Consider the following 21,192-nt stretch of genomic DNA (forward strand, 5'->3'; position numbering starts at 1 on the left):
ACAATGGTATGTTTTACGTACTCTAGAATGTTTTTGTGAATAGGCCCGATATTTTTTACATTTTAATAAGTGCTGGTCAGGGTTACTGTCCGAATGTGCACAGCCTGCCACACAAACTGCAGAGAGACCAGTAGCGTTCGTGCTTGATATTAGCGGCAGTATGCATTGTAGCACATGCATGCCACCTTAAAATGCCCTTGCCTTTTCTTAGTGAAGGGGCGGCCTTCCTCCCTGACATCCCTCTTGCTGCTATACTTATAAGTTGGCAACAAGCTCCGATGTTTAGTTATAGCACAGTCTGTGTGGATACAGATGGCTGTTAAATAACACTTGTTGCAGAGTTATATCTGCTCACCGCAGAGACTCTCCAAGCAGAGTCCAGTCATGAGGCTGTAGTGGGGAACCGAGGTGAACACTTTTTTGCAGGGTAGGGAAGTTTTTAGGATTGGTGGCTTCATTAAATGGTACAGATAATATCTGTGATGTTGGGAAGGAGAAAACGTACCTCTCAGCTCCTCACCTAGGGCGGGCTTGCACCGGTCACACACCGTGTTTTAACTCGCCATGCTGTTGGGAGTAACTGATTCCAATAACCTGTCTTTACATAGCGCCTCGCACACTGCATATAACGGATACTACTGTTTCCAATTCATGAGGCTTAACTTACGGCCCTCTTGAGGACAGAAGGCTGACTGGGCAATAGAACTCTTGACCTGCCAAGCTACACTTTCTTTAAGGAACAAACGTTCAACTCACTGAGTTAGTTTTCCAGCGTGTTGCTCATAGGTTCAGAGATTGGAGAACAGTGACGTATGTGACAGCCCATGAATAATATCAACATAATGTTAATCAATGCTTATTCAGTACACAAATTAAAATAGATGGCTGAGATGTAATATGGCTAATCTGGGCAGAAGTCCTAAAAAAGAAGTGGAGGGACTAACCAAGGTAGGTGGTATGCAAGTGACATCATGGCACGTGACATCACAGCGTGTGACATCGCACGTGGAATCACAGGGAGTGGCATCACAACCCATGACTCTCAGGAACTGACATCACAAGCACAGACATCAGGTCTTATTACCTCAAATATACGTTTAGCAGGTCTATCATGAGTACATTTGAGCGCATTACAATATTTAATAAATTATATTTTGTCAGGGTTGTGCCAAAAAAAGTGACACAACCTTAACTTATACATTCATTTTTTTAAACTCTGCCCAAAAAAATTTGTAAGAAGAAGAAAGGTGGCAGTAAATCTGTTCTGCTTAATTGGTTGCAAAGTCATCATTTCAAAATATCTTCTGCAGAGATCGCTGTGTGCCAACTGAATATCAGAGAATAATAATAATGGTAAAACGAGGTTAACGTATTTGCTGGAGAGATCTGTGTTTTTTCTAGCCCCAGTTTTGAATCAAAGTAGTATAGAAGGTTAATATGTCTCCTGCAACGCACATTATGTAACACAGAGATATTAGATTGTTTTTTAGGTAAATGGGGAAGTGGGTTGCTGTTTTTAACACAAAGATCTTTTTGTTTCTTGCAGTTCATAAATTGTAAGTCACATTGAGCTATAAAGGACATGTGACTCCTGTACCTTTCAAACATCACTGTCTTATGTAACACATCCTGTACAGTGATTGACACACATATGATTCATTGTGACTGTATAATATGTACGTGTGTTGTAAGCGCCCTGACATCCTGCATTGGGATAAGTAGCGTTATAACGCTATAAAAGAAATAAACAATATAGTAGTATTTAACTTATTTGTATAAATACTGGTACAGACCAACACATCTGACATTCTTCCAGTGCATGCATATTGCTTGTATACAGGGACTGAACAAAGTCAAAAGCATGCCTTTCTTAAGCACCTATGAAGAGATAAGCTGTGTGTCTTTGTCTCCCTTCCATTGCATTTAGGTGTGATGCTCCTGATAGCTCCAAGCCAATATATTTCAGCAAAAGGAGGCCTCGTAGCCCCTTAACTTCAGCCTTTGTTATGGGCCCAGTTGGAAATTGATAAGCCCCCTCGCTGCCTGCACGTTGCTGCTCAGAAGGAAAGCAGACAACATATGTGCACTGCTGAATGTGTCCCGGTGTCTGGAAATTACATTGGGACAAGTTTAGCATATTTCTGTGGGGCTCAGACTTCTGGAAAGGAGATGGTGTCCACCCTATGAAAAATGTAGGTAACCGCCTACCCTCAATTTATGCCCTGTGGGTAATGTGAAAAAAATTGGGTCTCCTTCTGAAGTGGAGTCCCGCTAAACAAGCTGCTACAAAAAGTTGAGAGGTATAGTGAAAATGATTCAAAGACACGTGACTCCCAGGTAAAATAAAAGGTACCACCTGTCTCAGCTTCTAATGAAACCACATCAGGGTGAGCTTGGCCTTTCGTCGTCACATTGTAGATTGCAGATTGTTGAATTGAGCAAAGTTAAACCTAAGGAATGAGAGGCAATCTCGGATTGGTCACAATGGCTGATGAGCCTTCTTTGTAGATCTTTACCGTTACGGTGTCTGACTAGAATCACACTGTGTCCAAGTCAATCCTTTAAGACCGGGAGAATCACAAATCAGTTGGACAGTAGTTACAACTTAACTTGTGGGCTACCCAAATGCAAAATCAGACAATTGTAATTATAACTGTAAATTGTATTTATATAGGGCTTGCTTACTACTCCTGAAGAGGCGTTGAAGCGCTTTGTGGCGAGTAGCACGCTACTCTGGAAGCCAAGATTAGCATTTAATAGTAGATTAATAATGTTATTTTCTTTCCTTTGTGCATTAGTTCTGTTATCTTTGTGCTCTTGATTTCTTGTATGTTGAGCAGATGTAGGAACATAGTGGTACACTAAATAATAACTAACACGACTAAGTACTTTTGTTAAGGGTAAGCTTTTAATATTTTTTTGTATGGTAATGGTCCCGTGGCAGATTGCCCTGTAGCAGTTTAAATTTACTTCCAATAATGCTGCCCACCATATTTTCTGTCCTCACTTAATACAGTAAACCTGACGTACCTTTACTTGTCAGGGTAGAGAGGGCCTGGCCTGGGCTGCGTTCCCTGGGAAGGGAATTCCTGCCATTGTCTATGTTATCTGCAGGAAGCGCCTCGTTTCCTCCTCTAGGGCCCTGCTCTCTTGATTGGCAGCGACCGCTCACTTCCTTCGCCTCGGGAAGCAGCTTGTCTGAGCGCGTGGGAGGCGCAATGACGTGGATCATTTTCCACAACAGTGCTGCGCCCTCAAAGAAGTGGTGCGTGTAGGGCGTGGTGCGGTTGGAAGAAGTGAAGCGGGGCAAGAACAGAGAGAAAAAAATCGAGAGAAAAAGGAAGGAAATGAGTTATCATTCCAGTAATGAAATGTCTCCTCTCAACTAAGGTCTATTTGCTAAAGAGCATTGTTGTTTTATTCTCCTTTAATGGAATTATAGTCATAGACATCATTTAGGGGCCGCTAGTGGTCGCACCTGGCTTGCCTTTGGCGATCCCGGCACATCCTTTGCGACCCCTGGCCTCTGGGGTGGCAAAATCTGTGCCCAGAACACAAAGGCAGCTTGGTTGGGATTCCGCTTCCTTGTCTACAGTCAGTTTTCTTTGATAACACTAATAGCGAATAATAATATGCTATTCATTGTTAGTGTAATAAAACATTGGAGTTCAATAGCTAGAATATGACCCTCTTTGGTAGCTCAGTTGTGTTCATGTTTGCGGGTGAGAATGTGCTTATGTAAGAGAGAGAGTGTATGAGTGAATGTGTGTATGTGTGTATGTGTAAACGTGCGTGTGAGCGAAAGTAAAAATGAAATGAGTGTGATGTCACTTCCCCTACCCCTGGCATTTGGGTGAATTGATGTTCGTGATTATAGTGTGAAGATCTTGCGGTGAGCAGTTTTTTTTTTTCTTCCTATGCATACATTCAATCAAACCTCGGTGTTAAATCGGAGACGGGAGTGGAGTGTGCGTTTGTTTCCACCTCCCTTGTATCCCCAGAATGCCACAGTCTTCATTAGTCTGCCTTTCATTCTTTGTACTTTTTTTCATGGTTTTGCATCCCACTTTCTGCCAATCCCCTTATGTCTGTGCGAGGTTAACCAAATTATTGGCGGACGCATGGATAAAACACTTCTGTCTAAATGTTCTCTAGCACCAACCAACCAGGATAGCTTGGAACAAATCCTAAAAACAAATAGATAGGGGCCTAATTAGCATAGGCAATTATGTCACAAACATTAGAAGGCATGTCACAACCTTATCATATCCTTCTATTTAGGGCATGATTACGAGTCTAGTGGAGCGGAATTCCGGTGTGCAGTTCTACCCAGCTCCATCACAAATAGCCCTGTGTTTTTGTACACAGTTTTCCCAGTTTGAAAACAGAACGTACGGCTGAAAACAAAATAGCCAGCAAAATCCCCTTAAAGGCTTGTACTGCAATAATAGTCATATCTTGCCTCTCTATCCCACCAAGACCTGACTGTCATTTTTACCTCTGGCAAGAAGAGGCATAAACATGCCCCCCCCAATACACTTATTATGACTGCTTTTCGTTCCCTTCTGTACCCCTTCGACCTTCCTTCGCTGGCTCAAATCAGCCTCTCACTTCACACATTTACCACCTGCTCATAGCAGGTGGTAGAGGTGTGCCTGAAACCCTCCGGGCCAGGGAATACCGTGTGGAGTTCTTAACTTGTGTTGCAGTGGAGAATCGTTCAAGCTTGAGAAAGCTAAAACAAAGCTATTTTTCACTAAAAAAGCTTAGGAGCCTCCCACCTCTGTCAGTCAGGAGTTTTGACATGCATGTCACAGCTAGGTTACAAACTACTATGCATTCTATTTATGGCCATAATTATTAGGGTATCCAGTGCATGTGTTATGCGTAAACTACCCTTTTAAGCCTTATAGCCTCTTACTGCAAAGTAGAAAATGCTTGAGTCAAAATACGTTTACTTTTCAAAACTAAAGTTTGCAATCATAAAACATCAAGCATACCTGCCAAGCATATAAAAATAAGCAAAGTATATGTTGCACTGCCGTTATCTTTTGTATTGAAACTCATCAAGTTAATAGTGATGACATATCATGAAAAATTCTCTCAAATGTGATACGGTATAGAAGTTGTGCGGTTTTACTTCCATTCATCTTCAGGACAATCACTAGTGTGGTGGATCGGTATACATCCAGAGTGGTTTGGGAAGAAGTGGGTGTTACATATCTCCGTGATACTATGAGTGGTCTGGTATTTCCTGCAGTCGCGGCTCATAACAACCAGAAGGGGGTGGGGTAAGTAACAATTAAATAAGACTTACAAAAAAAAAAAAAACTCTTACTGCCACGGCTGCGCGTCACTACTCCATCTCCCAGCTGCAGGCACAAGCTCCCATCCTGCCCTTCGGCCAATCCTGACGCTGCTCAAAGCAGATTGGGAGCCTGTGCAGGCTCTCTCCAGCCTGGCAACTGTGTTGCTGGGCTGGAGATACCCTTCTGCGCATGTGTGTTTAACCGGCCCAAGACAGCTGGCCAAACACACATGCGCTCTGAGGGGAGTACTCTGTGCACTCCCCTCAAGTGCTCGTCATCCCCAATGCCCTACCCCTTTTCAAGAAAACAATAATAAACAGTTTATTATCGTTTTCTTGAAAAGGTTTTGCAGCTGCCGCTGCTGGCGGGAGGGGGCAACGCTCCTCCACCCTAATGGAGGAGCCGCCCCTGATTTATGGACCTAAAATTACTAGATCTGCAGATTCTGGGCTCAGTAATTATGGGTCCCGAGACAACAGACTTGATTTTGCAAGGTGTGATTCCATACCTGGTGAAACTAGAGGAGAGTTAGTGGTGGGGTACAGCGAAAGCAGAGCTTGGACCCTGCCCAAACGTTGCAGCACTAGCACCTGGTGTTGGGTGAGCTAGGGGCTGACAAGTACCCCTTTCGTCAGCCACTTCTCACCCCGCAAGGTTGTGCCAAACAAGGCAGCACATGCAGGCAGGACAGCACAGATAGCGGACAATTCCATTCCATTGTCTCTGCCACACATACCTCTCTGCAGCCCCCACACCCATTTACCGACTGCTCAAAGCAGATGGCAAATGTTTGCAGAAGCATTTGGTAAATAAGGGCAGAGTTAGGGCTGTTATTCAACCCAGAAAGGGGGGGAGATCATGCTGATTTGGAACTGGGATTCCCAGAGATAGTGTGTTATTCCCTATTCTGGAGGGATAACTCAGAATAGTTGAATCAAGGCGCAGGCGTACCATCTGGAAAGAGTTGTTCCAGGTTGTGCTGAGGTACAGCTCAAGCCAGGCAGGGGACAGCATAGGACAAACCACACTCTTCGGCGTACGCAAAGCAGACACACACAGACTGCAATTACCAATCCAGGACTGACCTCGAGTGGTCAGCCCCCATGTATATAACACCTGTCGCGTTCAGCCAAGTTGGTATGTGCTGACATCAGGGGGTATTGTATCTCTCAGGTGGCTCAGTACATCCCATCCAACGTTAGATAGCAGGAATCGCCTCGACTTGGACACATACAAAACCACCAATTCTCTGACTCTGGGTGGATTGGGTCTCAGTCCATGTGAGAGAATTTTCCCTCCAGATGGAACTATTGGTACTCCCGATGTTGTGGGGTCGGGCTTGTCTCCACCAGTGTGAGTCACATCCTTTCTCTGTGCCCCTTGTTGGGGGACCCCCAGGCCGCCAGAATCCTGTGTTGCATCTGCACCCTTCAAAGTGGGGTTGTTGTTGGTTAATGGTATTCCTAGTCTTCTTCCTCCCTTGTACATGCAGCAGTTGGTTGAAACCATATGTTTCATGTGGTCACTTCATGCCCTCCCTGGGTGGTTATGATAGTCCCATTGATTTTTGCCACTGTCCACACTCCCCTGTCAAATGGGGTGTGGAGCTTCCATCCTGGGTGGCGGTGCCTCACCAGGACTTGATCACCCACACCTAGGTGCCTCTGGATGGCCTTCCTTGCCTGACTGGCTCTTTCGTTGGTTTTCTGGCCCCTCTTGTGCGTGCCTTCTGTGGCCAACGTGGCTGGACACCAGCCTGGGCCAAGCGGGATGCTGTCCTTTACATGCCTTTGAAACATCAGGTGCATTGAGGTGCATTTGAATGTGCAGTGAGGGGTGTTTCAGAATACCTTCAGAAATCAGTGTAGGCTCCATTCAAGGTCTGTGTTACGGTCTACTGTAATGCGGAAGAGTTTGTTCAGGGTTTTAATAAACCTCTCCACGGTGGCATTGACTTGGTGCCACTGAGGCGTTATTTTCCTGTACTTTCAAAGCTCTGGTAGACCATATGCTGCGAAAGTCTTCTCCAGCAGGGGCTTCATATTGTAAAATGTTTCCATGGTTACTAACTCTACAATGGGAAACTTGGGCTGGACATTAACCTTGACCATGGTTAACCTGCCATTGGGAAAGCTCCCGAAGTCCAGACTGGCCTTTGCCTAGGTAGTCATTGGTGTGTCTTTCGTGGCAACAGGTGCAGGTGCAGCAGGGCTTCCCATGATCTGACAGGTCGAATACTGCTGCACGGCCTCTTACACTCTGGTGTCTATGCTGAGGACCTCCACCTTCCCCTCATTCAGGCCTTAGTCTTCACAGCTCCTTGGTGTCCCTTGTAAGCCATGTCAATCATTCAGTCCTCCAATGACTTGGGAACAATGATGTGAATGACCTCTCAATATGATGCCTCCTGCCATGGAGATCAGCTTGTCCCTTATTTTTCATAAGTGTTTAGCCAGGTCAACTCTGCTGGGTCTTATTGGTTGGCATCTTGAAGAAACAGCTTCCATGCATTGTTGTTGATGGCCTCTGCTGCTCTCCTGAGGCCATCATCGGTGTTAGTGGTTTGCCGGATGTCCTCAATTGTTAGTGCTCCCAGGCATGCTGCTGTTACCGCCAAGTGAACAAATTCTTTGGCCCCTTCACTGTAGATAACTACTCCGTTGGCTCGTTCTAGCGGGTGCGGGGACAGGAAGTCCACTGGGTTGCCGGTTCCTAGCTAATACTCTACACAGAAAGGGTAATGTAGCAGCTGCACCACCCACAGCTTTATGCCTGAGGGTAGGTGAGGGGCCATCCCTCCAAACAGGTTCACTAGTGGTTTGTGATCTGTTATCATCTTGAACTTCCACCTATAGAAGTACAGGTGAAAATAGTGACAAGCCCATTTGATGGCCAGGCCCTCTCCTTCAATTTGTGCACACCATGCTTTTGTTGCCAGGAGCGCTCTGCTTGCGAATGCCAAGGCGGTTCACACACCCCAGTTCCTGTGTCAGGATGGCTCCCAAGCCCACAGGGCTTGCATCTCCCACCTGTTTGGTGGCCCTTTCATGGTTGTAGTATGCCATTGTAGAGTTGACCAGAAGAGCATTCTTGATACTGTTGAATGCCTCTTGTTGCTCCAGGCCCCATTTCCAATATTTCCAATGTGATCCGGGCCTTCGTGAGAGCTTGGAAAGGATCAGACAGGGTAGGAGCTGGCTGCAGTATGCCACCATTCCTAGAAAACTGCATACCTCAATTGCCTTCCTGGATGCTGGGTCCTCCTTGATCGCTGTTGACTTGCAGGGATCAACTTGCAGGACTTTCCTGAAGAACACAAAACCAAAGCATTGATCTTGTGCTCGAAGAATGGGCATTTGTCCTTGTGCAGGGTTAGCCTGCTGTCCCATAGCCTCTGGAGGTTGGCCTTGGGGAGCCTGTGATGGTCCGACAGGGTGGTGGAATAGATGAGAATGTCATTGCTTCTATTGAGGACCCCTTTGAGCTCTGATAGTGTTTCATGGTTAGCATTCTGAAACACCTCAGCAGACAGGGAGATCCCAAAGGTCAATCTCTTATATCTTCTAATTCCGAGGAGTGTTGAGAATGTCATCATGTAACAACTGTCTCGGTGGAGTACCAGTACGTGGTATCCGGCATTCAGTTCGAGCTTAGAAAACCATCTTGCCCCATTCAGATATGCTATGATGTTGTCCATCACTGGGATGATGTGCCTTTCCCAGCGAATAGCCTGGTTGGGGAGCCTCATGTGTATGCAGAGCCGTATTGGCTAAGGCTGCTTGAGTTTCTCAGTTATGATGAGGGGTGACACCTATGGTGTAGGCCCTGAGAACCTTTCAATAAAATCGATGTGCTCTAGTTTGTCCAGCTCTGCTTCCACTTGGGTTCCCAGATGGAATGGTACTCTTCGGTGTTGGAGTGCTGTTCCCTGTACTGTCTTATCAATGTGAAATTTGAACTTTTAGGCACCCTAGTCCTTGGAATAGCTCTGGGAATTAGTTGAGGATGTGATCCACTTACCGGTCAATAATTTCCCTGGTGAAAAAAACAGCCCCAGGTCTTCGGCCATGCTGCAGCCAATCCGGGTCCTTTCTACACCTTTCGTCATGTAGAACATGGTTGTTACTTCCTTGCCACCATGTTTGACAATGGCATTCATCTCTCCAACCAGTAGGAGTGGTCTTGTGCCTCCAAAGGCATATATTTTGATTCAAGAGGGTCGTAGAGGAGGCAGTAGGTGGAGTTGTTGATATTGGTGATGTAGGCTCCCATCGTGACATTGCAAACTGGCTCTGGGTGCCGTACTTCGGTCCCTGGGACTGCATATGAGATGAGGAATGCCTTGTCTTCTTCAAGGCCCTCCTCTTCAAAGGTCCCTTCTTTCCACCACTCTCCGCTCTTATCATTCAGCTGTGAGTGATCACATATGGACAGGTGCGGAATGGCCTTCGTCGGTGGCCTCTTATGGCGGGCTCGTCAGCCCCGGTCAGTGCTGCTGCAGGCCCTCGCAAAGTGGTTGCACTTGTATGTTGCACATGTGTGTCCTGCTGCTGGGCCTTTGCCTGGGATTTCCTCTGGTGAAGTGGGGTTTTGGTGCGAATAGCATCAGCTGTTTCTGTTTTGAGGGATGGCATTCTGATGCTAGAGGGCAGTCCTGCCCCTTGTTCAGTGCCACTTCTATTTCTTCCACCTTTGCACTGGACAAGTCATACAAGCGCTCAAGAATGGGCTTGCTATCCAGTTTGATTCCAAGTTCTCTGAGGATAAGCTTCCATAGGTTGGCTAATCTGCACCCCTGTATGAGATGTGCCATAACCTCCTTCTGCTAGCTATTGTCTGTGTAGATGCTCACCAGAGCCCTGAGGCGGGCATAGAAATTGTTGATAGATTTCCCCTCTTGCTGCTGGGCTTGGCGCAATTGGAAGGGTTCCAAATCAGGATTTAATTGGGGATCAAAGTGCATCATCATTGCCATCAATGTCCCCCATATCTGGGATGTGGTGGAACAGTTGATAGATTTCTCTGGGTGCCGTACTTGGGTCCCTGGGACTGCATATGAGATGAGGAATGCCTTGTCTTCTTCAAGGCCCTCCTCTTCAAAGGTCCCTTCTTTCCACCACTCTCCGCTCTTATCATTCAGCTGTGAGTGATCACCTATGGACAGGTGCGGAATGGCCTTCGTCGGTGGCCTCTTATGGCGGGCTCGTCAGCCCCGGTCATTGCTGCTGCAGGCCCTCGCAAAGTGGTTGCACTTGTATGTTGCACATGTGTGTCCTGCTGCTGGGCCTTTGCCTGGGATTTCCTCTGGTGAAGTGGGGTTTTGGTGCGAATAGCATCAGCTGTTTCTGTTTTGAGGGATGGCATTCTGATGCTAGAGGGCAGTCCTGCACCTTGTTCAGTGCCACTTCTATTTCTTCCACCTTTGCACTGGACAAGTCATACAAGCGCTCAAGAATGGGCTTGCTATCCAGTTTGATTCCAAGTTCTCTGAGGATAAGCTTCCATAGGTTGGCTAATCTGCACAGCTGTATGAGATGTGCCATAACCTCCTTCTGCTAGCTATTGTCTGTGTAGGTGCTCACCAGAGCCCTGAGGCGGGCATAGAAATTGTTGATAGATTTCCCCTCTTGCTGCTGGGCTTGGCGCAATTGGAAGGGTTCCAAATCAGGATTTAATTGGGGATCAAAGTGCATCATCATTGCCATCAATTTCCCCCATATCTGGGATGTGGTGGAACAGTTGATAAATTTCTCTGTGCACAAAGCGCAGTAGAAGGGACCTTTTTACCTTATTGTTTCTCTCTGTTGTGGCCCTGAAGTATTTCTCCAGCCTCCCCACTCAAATCTCCCACCTGGGGTGGCAGTAGCCCTGTCTGCCAGTTTGCTAAAAGGGGCCACTGCTCCTACTGTCTAACGAGAGCTTGGTTCTCTTCTTGGGGCACTGCAGACGGTGCATCATCTGCATCCCCAGGTATAGGAATCAGGTTTGTAAGGTGGGGCTGTCAGTTCTGAACATGATTTCCCCTTCTTTATTTTTTGTCCAGTACCTTCAGATGAGCTGCCATGTGAGCAGGTAGTGGTGTCACTGACATTTGGCTCCAGTGAGGCCCTCCCTGTCTCGAGGATGCACAGGGAGTGGCCATGCTATGAGGGTCTTCCCACCTCTAGTTGGCGCTGTGCCGTGGAGCGCAGTGGCAGCTTTCCCTAGTATGAGGGTGCTGTGTGGGGGAGTGCGGGGCAATGATGTCTCACCAGATGGCACCTGTCTCTCTCTCTCTCTCTCTATGGCGCGGGAGCAGCAGAGGCAAGTTGCACCACCCGCCACGTGCCCAGCAGTCATCTCAGTGACCCCTGATCAAGTTCACGGGGCCTGTGCAGTGCCACTGTTAGAGAAGATGCAGGACTCTGTGTGTAGATCCAGACGCCACAGTCCATGAGTATCATTCCGCCCTCATCGCCAGTGTACTGAGGTGTGGCCAAGGCGGGAAGGGGAACAGCAAAGGCCAAACCGCTCACTTGGCATGCGTGAGAGAAATTTGTAATTTATATATTAATTCACAGAGAAATGTGGAAAAAACATTTCAATATGATTGTACCTCTGGTCACTCCACATGTATCTTGTGCATATTCTGCTGGATAATTAAGATTATAGTCACTAAAAATGACAACATTTCTATCTAAGTAGGAGGTAAGTCTGGTTGATACTTTAAAAAGGACTGTTATTCACAAATGTGCTGAATTTAATGTGCTGAGCACTCCCAATCGTCTTCTCCTTGACACAAAAAATGCAAAAAGATGGCAGAACAGTTTCCAGCTCTTCTTCTGGTTTCTCTTCTAGGATGTGGAAAAACATCCCATTGGAAGAAGATGGGGTCTCTCTTTTGTCTCTTTAAAAACTCGACTGACAAACCAGTTACTATTGACTCGACTAAACACACCCACTGATTGTCAAATGTCTCACTGTGAATGTAAATGTAGATCAAACACTTCTTTCCTACTGATGTTTCATCCTTCAGTTCGCAGAACCATTGTAAATATGTGTGTTATTGTTTTCATATACTCTTTGATGGTATGCTTGAAAATGTTGAAACATGAGATAGCCTGCTTTCTAAAGGACCACCTAGATTGTGTCTGAAATAAATAAATAGTTTTTGGACGTCATGATCTGGTAAGAGTTTACTCTTACCTAGCAGCCTTGAGTCGTGCTACTCACCAAATTTTAAACCTTTCACTGAAGGCAGGTGACCAGCACCTGACGAGCTGATGATGTAAAGTTGTCCTTGTTTCTGCTTTAACCATCTTTCTTGGCTCATAATACATGGGGATATCGCCGGCAGACAGGTCATGCCAGGATAAGCAGTATAAAATAAGTTAATTGCTGGAGCATGTCCCCACAAGCCATACTTCTTTGGTACTTATGGGTTTATCACTACCTTACTGACATTCCGTCTCTCTCGTTTTCTGTGCTTTAATGTTTCTCTTAATCTTCTTCCCTCTCTCGCTCTTTTTTTCACCCTCCTCCAATCTCTTTCTCCCATGAGCATTTATTTTCTTTAATATTTTATGCATTTTATATAGCGTTAACATGTCACTCTATGGCAGAGGTCTTCAAACTTTTTGATGCCGGGACCCCCTCTCAAAGATTTTTAGGTCTCAGGACCCCCTCCTGACAAACATTTCTAGAACCTGGTACTCCTCATAATCGTCAATAATAAATGTCCCCATTTCCCACAGCAAATCATTTTTACAGTGAGGAAATAATATTAATATTAAACAGTGTTTAGCAAACCAAAGGTCAGTGAGTGTGGGTGCGTGGCCAAAGGTGTGGCTAAAAACAAAGGTCCTCATTTATGAGGATTTGGTATAGGACAGTGCCAAAAGACTTCTTGCTACACTGCCCTACACCAATACAAAAGGGCAGGAATGGACCGTATTTATGAAATACACTGCATTTCTGTCCTTTCCTCCTGCGCTGGCGCACAAATTGCTGCCTAGCACCAACGTAGCCAGGATTGTTTTTGTGCCGGAAGGGGCACCTTGCTGCACAAAAACAATCCAGAGAGGCATTGTACATCTTTCTATATGTGGGGCAGATAGCAACACACATGGAAAGAGGAAAAACAAGGAGAAATTTCTCCTCATTATGCCTGCTCTGGGGAGGCCTAAGGTTTTGGCACTGCTCCAGTTTACGTCATTTTGTAAATCTGGGGCAGCGTCAAAATCCATGGGTCTTGCATGGGAACACCCACCACAAAGCCCATGGAACCTCTCCTTGACGCAAAGTAAGGCAATGCAGTGGCTTGCACTGCTTTGCCTTACTCCATATCTATGAGGCCATTCAAAGCCACGTAGGGTGGCTTTGCGTCACCTCATGCGTATGATTAAGAGGCTTGTGCGCTGGAACGACAAAAAAGTGATGCTCCAGCAGCTAAAGCCTCTCATAAATAAACCCCAAAATATTCTAAGTTGTTTTTAAGTCTTTCACCGTCAGGTAGCTACATATGGAATAACAGCCAGCTTTAATGAAAAATAAATTTAAAAAAGCTGTTACTTATTGGGAAGTGCACTGTAGTGCATTAGGAAACTTCTATTAGTTAATGCACACGTAGTATAAGATAGGCCGCTACAAAGAGGTTTAAGATAAAACTGTGCTTCCTAAATGTAGATTTAAGTAATACCAGAGCATATGCTATACCTTTTTTTTTTTTAATAGCTGTCTCTTCAACACCTCCAGGTGAAGTAAGCGCTGTGTAACTACAATTAAAAGCACACACAATTCTTAACTCTTTGCACTACGCCTAGAAAAAAAGAATAAATGTTTGTCATCACAAAGCTGTGAGTGATTTGATCAGCTCGCCAGCATCCTTTACAGTTGCAGATTACCCTTTACATTTCCAGATCAGCTCGTAGAGCACATTTCATTCAGGAAGCAGGTGCCCTGGTGTGAAGGCCTCCTTAGCTGTCTGTGGCTTTCACAGCACAGGAGACTCAATACATCAAAGTTCACCTGAGGTATTTTAACAATCAGTTGGGGGAATGCGGGACCCCCTTTCCAGGACTCCACGGCCCCCCTGGGGGTCGCGACCCCCAGTTTGAAGACCTCTGCTCTATGGTCACTTCAAAGCACAGTCATTAGTTAGGAACAAGACTGACTTAAGATAGTGTAATGGATCAAGATTTCTTACTTCAACAGTCTGCTTAGGAAACTGCTGGGAATGGATTAACACAATAGGGATTAAGGCCCAGCCTCTGTATTGGGGCGGGGGCATTATAAACTGGTTGGTTTGATGTTTTCCTGTGTTTTTTTCAGGGAATGGAGAGCCCTTCTATCAATGGTCAAAAGCAGTCCAGATCCGAACAAATCTTGATCTACTTCTTGATTGGCTACAGGGTGTCGGACTAGGCGACATTGCTGCTGAATTCTTCCGAAAGCTGTCAACCACAGTCAATCTGTTGTGCATTCCTAAAACTAGTCTACTGAAGGTAAGATGGCAACTAAGATGAGCAAGCGTAACTGCCCAGGTGGATGGGACTGGTGGTGAATAGGGCAGATATGGCCTTACATGACTCTGCCAGCTTCTCTAAGTCTTGTAATGGGATAGGCCGGTTGCTATGGAAAGATGTACTGCTAATACAAGCTGCTAGTTATTAATATATTACTTTATTAATTGTAAGTTGTATCTAGTGCTCTGTGTCACCTCTTAGTTACTTCAGAGTGCTAGACAATTTGATAATTTGCAGTGCAAGTACAGTCTAAAAGAAAAACTGGTATTTCCTAATCATGACCAAGTGGGCATGCCTACTTCATTACTATTCCTGTGTATTTCTTGTATCCTTGCACATGTGTCTAGTCCAGAGAGAAACAAGTACAGCTAGGAAAAGCTGTATCTAGATAACAACTTTGAGACAAGGGAGATGGGTTTACCATGTGTTTGTTGTCCATTCAACACCCTTAATTAGTGACTTGGTCCTTTAGGAAGCAAGTCTGCTAGATTAGCCTGTAGAAATTTCCTGAACCATAAAGAGCTGAGTTCAGAGCACAAGGAGAGGTTGATGGCGTTCCACAGTCTGGGACCCTGCACTCCAGAATGCATCAAAGAACCAAATGAAAGGAGAGTGAAGCACATCCAATTAGATTAAAGGCACTAAATCCTAATGGGAACCTTGCATACCTAGCAGAGTTTAAGTCTTGAAGTCACCCTCTTAATCAATTGAAGTGCAACAAGGTTTATCTCTGGGAAGGATCATGTAGGCACGTCTCCTTTGTTCAAATTTGCAGCCAACATCTAACCTCTTGGTGCTAGATCTCTAACAGAAACAACAACAATAATGTTTATTTGAGCAAAAGTAGGAATTGCTTTGAGATGTGTGTACTAGATTTTGATGCAGAATTGTGAAGTCAGTACCATTTCCCCAGATCTCATATCTGGGTGTTGTGATGAAGCTTTAACATTACTGCATGCCTCCATTATTCAACGATAGACTGTGAACTTAAGGTTTTGACAAACGTGGATATGTGGCACAGAATGTTAAACTGGTTTGTCAAATATAATACAATTTGGTCAAATTGCTAGGATGGCTGGGATTCAACACTAAGCCTGAAGCTTAGCAGCTACATCACATTTATTGAAAATGAGAGTTATACAAGATTTCAGAAGGTCACATTTTAACCGCTCCGTAGTAAAGTATTTACAAATGATCTTTCTCTTCATTCCTCTACCCCACAAAACAGCTCTCATGGACACGCCTACACAGTGACTACTCTATCCTTTCTGCTGCCCAGCTCAACCACCTGCTACGTAACTACCACTTGGGGGTAGGAAGAGCCCATCCGACAGCATGGGATCCCCCGGAAGAAGAGAAGGAGGAGATTGGAAACAGTAAGTACTCTCTTGTACTGTTCTCCCTACACTACGACAAGTAGGATCCATCCAGTGGAACCCACCAGAGAAGAATGAGCATGCTGTCCCAAAACACTTTAAGGGAGAATGATCCAAAGTTATTGCGGTACAAAGTGGTAAAAAGATATGTGCCTCCAAATACTACCTAGAAACGAGTGTGGCCATGCATGTTATCAGTGTTGTTGCCTAAATAGTGAAAGAGCACACTAGATATCAGGAGATAAGTCCGTGCTAGAACGTGTTGTGTAATTTTGCCACATTTCTCTTCACTCATGACTGTACTGGCGTTTAGGGTGATAGGGAGACTTGAAGACAGGCTGAAGCCTATCAATGACTTGAATGGCTAGGGCCGAGTCAGCAAGCCTGGTATGTGCCTGCCTTTGCCTTAACTTAAAGTATTTTGCAAGACACAGCAATTTGAGATCCTTCTGTTTTCCCAGTTGACCTATGTGCTCTGACCCGACAGTGCATACACGTGGTCATTTTTTAATGTTTTGCTACAGCTTGGATTATCTTAATATCAGACTGCTCTTCCATGGTTTGTTCCACGCTGAATAATCAAGCAGAGGCTACCTCCGGTTTCATGGCGGGAGCTGTTTTTCTTGGCACCTTTCACTCTTGTGGCCATCTGTGCAGTTCTGTAAGGCATCCAAAGCGGAGTGGGAAAAGAATAATACACAGAGTGACCTTTTCCATTTATGAAGCTGCGAGGAGCGGGCATGGAAACAGGTGCCAAGCAGAGAACGGCCTAGAACACTACCCAGGACACAGACCCTTTCAGCTGTTGTGCACTCTGACATGTTGAGGGATTCTGAAGCCATGCTGTTCAAAGACCCCAGAAGTTCGAACCAAGACATTCGTTTTCTATTTATTTATGAATGTATGTTTGATCTATTTGGGACTGATGTGAAATCATGGTTATACTTTTGGATTGTCAAGTCAGATTTGACATTATGGATCAACCCACTTTCCTGCAGCATCTGTATAAAGATGATCCAGTATGAAACAATTGGTTTGTTGGTTAAATTATGTTTTATAAGATGGGTTTATTCCTTTGTGCTTGACCTACTGGGTTCCATAGTGTTCCAATCCCATTACAATATAGTTTGTCTTCAGAGTTACCTAGGAAGCTAAACTTTTATCTGTCTCCCGAACAGCGGTGGCAGCGGAGGAGTGTGGGCCCCCGCCAGCAGCTGCAAGCCTTTAAAAATAAAACGATAATAAACAAAGTTTATCATCGTTTTATTTTTAAAGGGGCAGGGCCATGGGAGATGACAGGGATGGAGGGTGTAGGAAGTTGGCTCTGTATGCACTATTTCAAAGTAAGGAATAGTATGCACAGAGTCCAAGGGTTCCCCTTAGAGGTAAGATAGTGGCAAAAAGAGATAATACTAATGCTCTATTTTGTGGTAGTGTGGTCGAGCAGTAGGCTTATCAAAGGAGTAGTGTTAAGCATTTGTTGTACATACACACAGGCAATAATTGAGGAACACACACTCAGAGACAAATCCAGCCAATAGGTTTTGTTATAGAAAAATATATTTTCTTAGTTTATTTTAAGAACCACAGGTTCAAATTCTACATGTAATATCTCATTTGAAAGGTATTGCAGGTAAGTACTTCAGGAACTTTAAATCATTACATTAGCATGTATACTTTTTACATAAAACACAATAAGCTGTTTTAAAAGTGGACACAGTGCAATTTTCACAGTTCCTGGGGGAGGTAAGTTTTTGTTAGTTTTCACAGGTAAGTAAGTCACTTACAGGTTTCAGTTTTTGGTCCAAGGTAGCCCACCGTTGGGGGTTCAGAGCAACCCCAAAGTTATCACACCAGCAGCTCAGGGCCGGTCAGGTGCAAAGGTCAAAGAGGTGCCCAAAACACATAGGCTATAATGGAGAGAAGGGGGTGCCCCGGTTCCGGTCTGCCAGCAGGTAAGTACCTGCGTCTTCGGAGGGCAGACCAGGGGGGTTTTGTAGGGCACCGGGGGGGACACAAGTCCACACAGAAAGTACACCCACAGCAGCGCGGGCCGGCCGGGTGCAGTGTGCAAACAAGCGTCGGGTTTCCTTTAGTTTTCAATGGGAGACCAAGGGGTCTCTTCAGCGATGCAGGCAGGCAAGGGGGGGGCTCCTCCGGGTAGCCACCACCTGGGCAAGGGAGAGGGCCTCCTGGGGGTCACTCCTGCACAGAAGTTCCATTTCTTTAGGGGCTGGGGGCTGCGGGTGCAGGGTCTTTTCCAGCCGTCAGGAAATGGAGTTCAGACAGTCGCGGTCAGGGGGAGCCTGGGGATTCCCTCTGCAGGCGTAGCTGTGGGGGCTCAGGGGGGACAACTTTGGTTACTCACAGTCGTAGAGTCGCCGGAGGGTCCTCCCTGAAGCGTTGTTTCTCCACCAGTCGAGTCGGGGTCGCCGGGTGCAGTGTTGCAAGTCTCACGCTTCTTGCGGGGAGTTGCAGGGGTCTTTAAAGCTGCTCCTTGAAACAAAGTTGCAGTTCTTTTGGAGCAGTGCCGCTGTCCTCGGGAGTTTCTTGGTCTCTTGGAAGTAGGGCAGTCCTCTGAGGATTCAGAGGTCGCTGGTCCTGGAGAAAGCGTCGCTGGAGCAGGGTTCTTTAGAAGGCAGGAGACAGGCCGGTAGGACTGGGGCCAAAGCAGTTGGTGTCTTCTTTCTTCTTCTGCAGGGGTTTTCAGCTCAGCAGTCTTCTTCTTCGGTAAGTTGCAGGAATCTAAATTCTTAGGTTCAGGGAAGCCCTTAAATACTAAATTTAAGGGCGTGTTTAGGTCTGGGGGGTTAGTAGCCAATGGCTACTAGCCCTGAGGGTGGGTACACCCTCTTTGTGCCTCCTCCCAAGGGGAGGGGGTCACATTCCTATCCCTATTGGGGGAATCCTCCTTCTACAAGATGGAGGATTTCTAAAAGTCAGAGTCACCTCAGCTCAGGACACCTTAGGGGCTGTCCTGACTGGCCAGTGACTCCTCCTTGTTATTCTCATTATTTCTCCTGGACTTGCCGCCAAAAGTGGGGGCTGTGTCCAGGGGGCGGGCATCTCCACTAGCTGGAGTGCCCTGGGGCATTGTAACACGAAGCTTGAGCCTTTGAAGCTCACTGCTAGGTGTTACAGTTCCTGCAGGGGGGAGGTGTGAAGCACCTCCACCCAGAGCAGGCTTTGTTTCTGTCCTCAGAGAGCACAAAGGCTCTCACTGCATGAGGTCAGAAACTCGTCTCTCAGCAGCAGGCTGGCACAGACCATTCAGTCCTGCACTGAACAATTGGGTAAAATACAGGGGGTATCTCTAAGATGCCCTCTGTGTGCATTTTTTAATAAATCCAACACTGGCATCAGTGTGGGTTTATTATTCTGAGAAGTTTGATACCAAACTTCCCAGTATTCAGTGTAGCCATTATGGAGCTGTGGAGTTCGTTTTTGACAGACTCCCAGACCATATACTCTTATGGCTACCCTGCACTTACAATGTCTAAGGTTTTGCTTAGACACTGTAGGGGCATAGTGCTCATGCACTGGTGCCCTCACCTATGGTATAGTGCACCCTGCCTTAGGGCTGTAAGGCCTACTAGAGGGGTGACTTATCTATACTGCATAGGCAGTGTGAGGTTGGCATGGCACCCTGAGGGGAGTGCCATGTCGACTTAGTCATTTTCTCCCCACCAGCACACACAAGCTGGCAAGCAGTGTGTCTGTGCTGAGTGAGGGGTCCCTAGGGTGTCATAAGACATGCTGCAGCCCTTGAGACCTTCCCTGGCATCAGGGCACTTGGTACCCGGGGTACCAGTTACAAGGGACTTACCTGGATGCCAGGGGTGTGCCAATTGTGGAGACAATGGTACATTTTAGGTGAAAGAACACTGGTGCTGGGGCCTGGTTAGCAGGGTCCCAGCACACTTCTCAGTCAAGTCAGCATCAGTATCAAGCAAAAAGTGGGGGGTAACTGCAACAGGGAGCCATTTCTTTACACAAGCCCCCCCCCCCAGCCCACAGGCCAGGAGACTCAGCCAAAGCTGGGAGAGTCTTCCTAGTCTGTCAGGCGAGGAAGAGTAGAGGAAATAGGCTGGTTTGTTGCAGGGCCTACTCTGCCTTACATCCTCCTGTTCAGGTCATTTCCTCTGGGGAACTGACCCACTTCCACAGTGATAGGACCTAGTCTGAACTGCCTCTTGTCTGTGCTTTTTATGTCTTCACCCATTCTCTCTATTTTGGGGTTAGAGGTATCCACCTCTGCTAATCTTATCTTAGCCAGGGTCACCCCTAGCTTACCCAAAGAGGTTACCCAGAGCTGGAGTAACCCCACCATGACCAACAGGGTCAGGGGGCCTAACTTGCTATTTGGCATGGGGTCAGACCACCATGCCAAGGATAGTGCAGCCATAAAGGCTAACACCCAGCAGAGGCCACTGACAGCTGTCAGTGCCCAGAACCACACCTTTAGCTCTTCACCTACAAGGGAAGGGGCTAAGTTACAGGCTTCTTTGGGTTCAGGGTGCCTGTCTGCTGTATTAGAGTGGGGGGTTACCACATCTTGTAGTAAACACCCTTCTTCCACTCTTTCTTCTGTTAGCTGAGGAGCCACCCACTCAGACTTAACAGTTGCCTGACTAGCCAGGACTTCTTGTGGGTCAGGTTGGACTTTATCAGAGCCACTTTTGGAGTTCTCACCTACTGGAGCAGAATCTCCTTGGCTTGCTGGAACCTTGGCTAAAGGTTGTCCACCTTTCCTCCTCTGTTTCCTTTTCTTTTTCTTCTGGGGCCTACTTTCATTTACTGCAGAGGCAGGAATTCCAGAATCCTTGGGAGAGGACTGGCACTGGACCAGTTCCTCTTTTGGGCTCTGACTAACCTCTGGGTAGTCATTTCCAAGGAGACAATCAAGGGGGAGGTCTGTACTGACTACCACCCTTCTCCAGCTAAAAGTCCCACCCACTTCTATGGGCACAAAAGCCACAGGCCTATCAGTGACCCTGTCTGGGC

The 21,192-nt window shown here is 46.3% G+C and overlaps 1 protein-coding gene across 1 annotated transcript in view; it reads left to right on the forward strand.

Moving 5' to 3' along the window:
• Positions 1-21,192, forward strand: part of RASIP1 (Ras interacting protein 1) — a 242,985-nt gene that overhangs the window by 200,371 nt on the left and 21,422 nt on the right. Inside the window, exons 10-11 of the mRNA XM_069200627.1 lie at positions 14,619-14,791; positions 16,041-16,188. Coding sequence (XP_069056728.1) covers positions 14,619-14,791; positions 16,041-16,188 — 321 coding nt within the window. The remainder of the gene's footprint in view (positions 1-14,618; positions 14,792-16,040; positions 16,189-21,192) is intronic.

This window comes from Pleurodeles waltl, chromosome 7 (genome assembly GCF_031143425.1).
Source record: "Pleurodeles waltl isolate 20211129_DDA chromosome 7, aPleWal1.hap1.20221129, whole genome shotgun sequence".
Lineage (NCBI taxonomy): Eukaryota > Metazoa > Chordata > Amphibia > Caudata > Salamandridae > Pleurodeles > Pleurodeles waltl.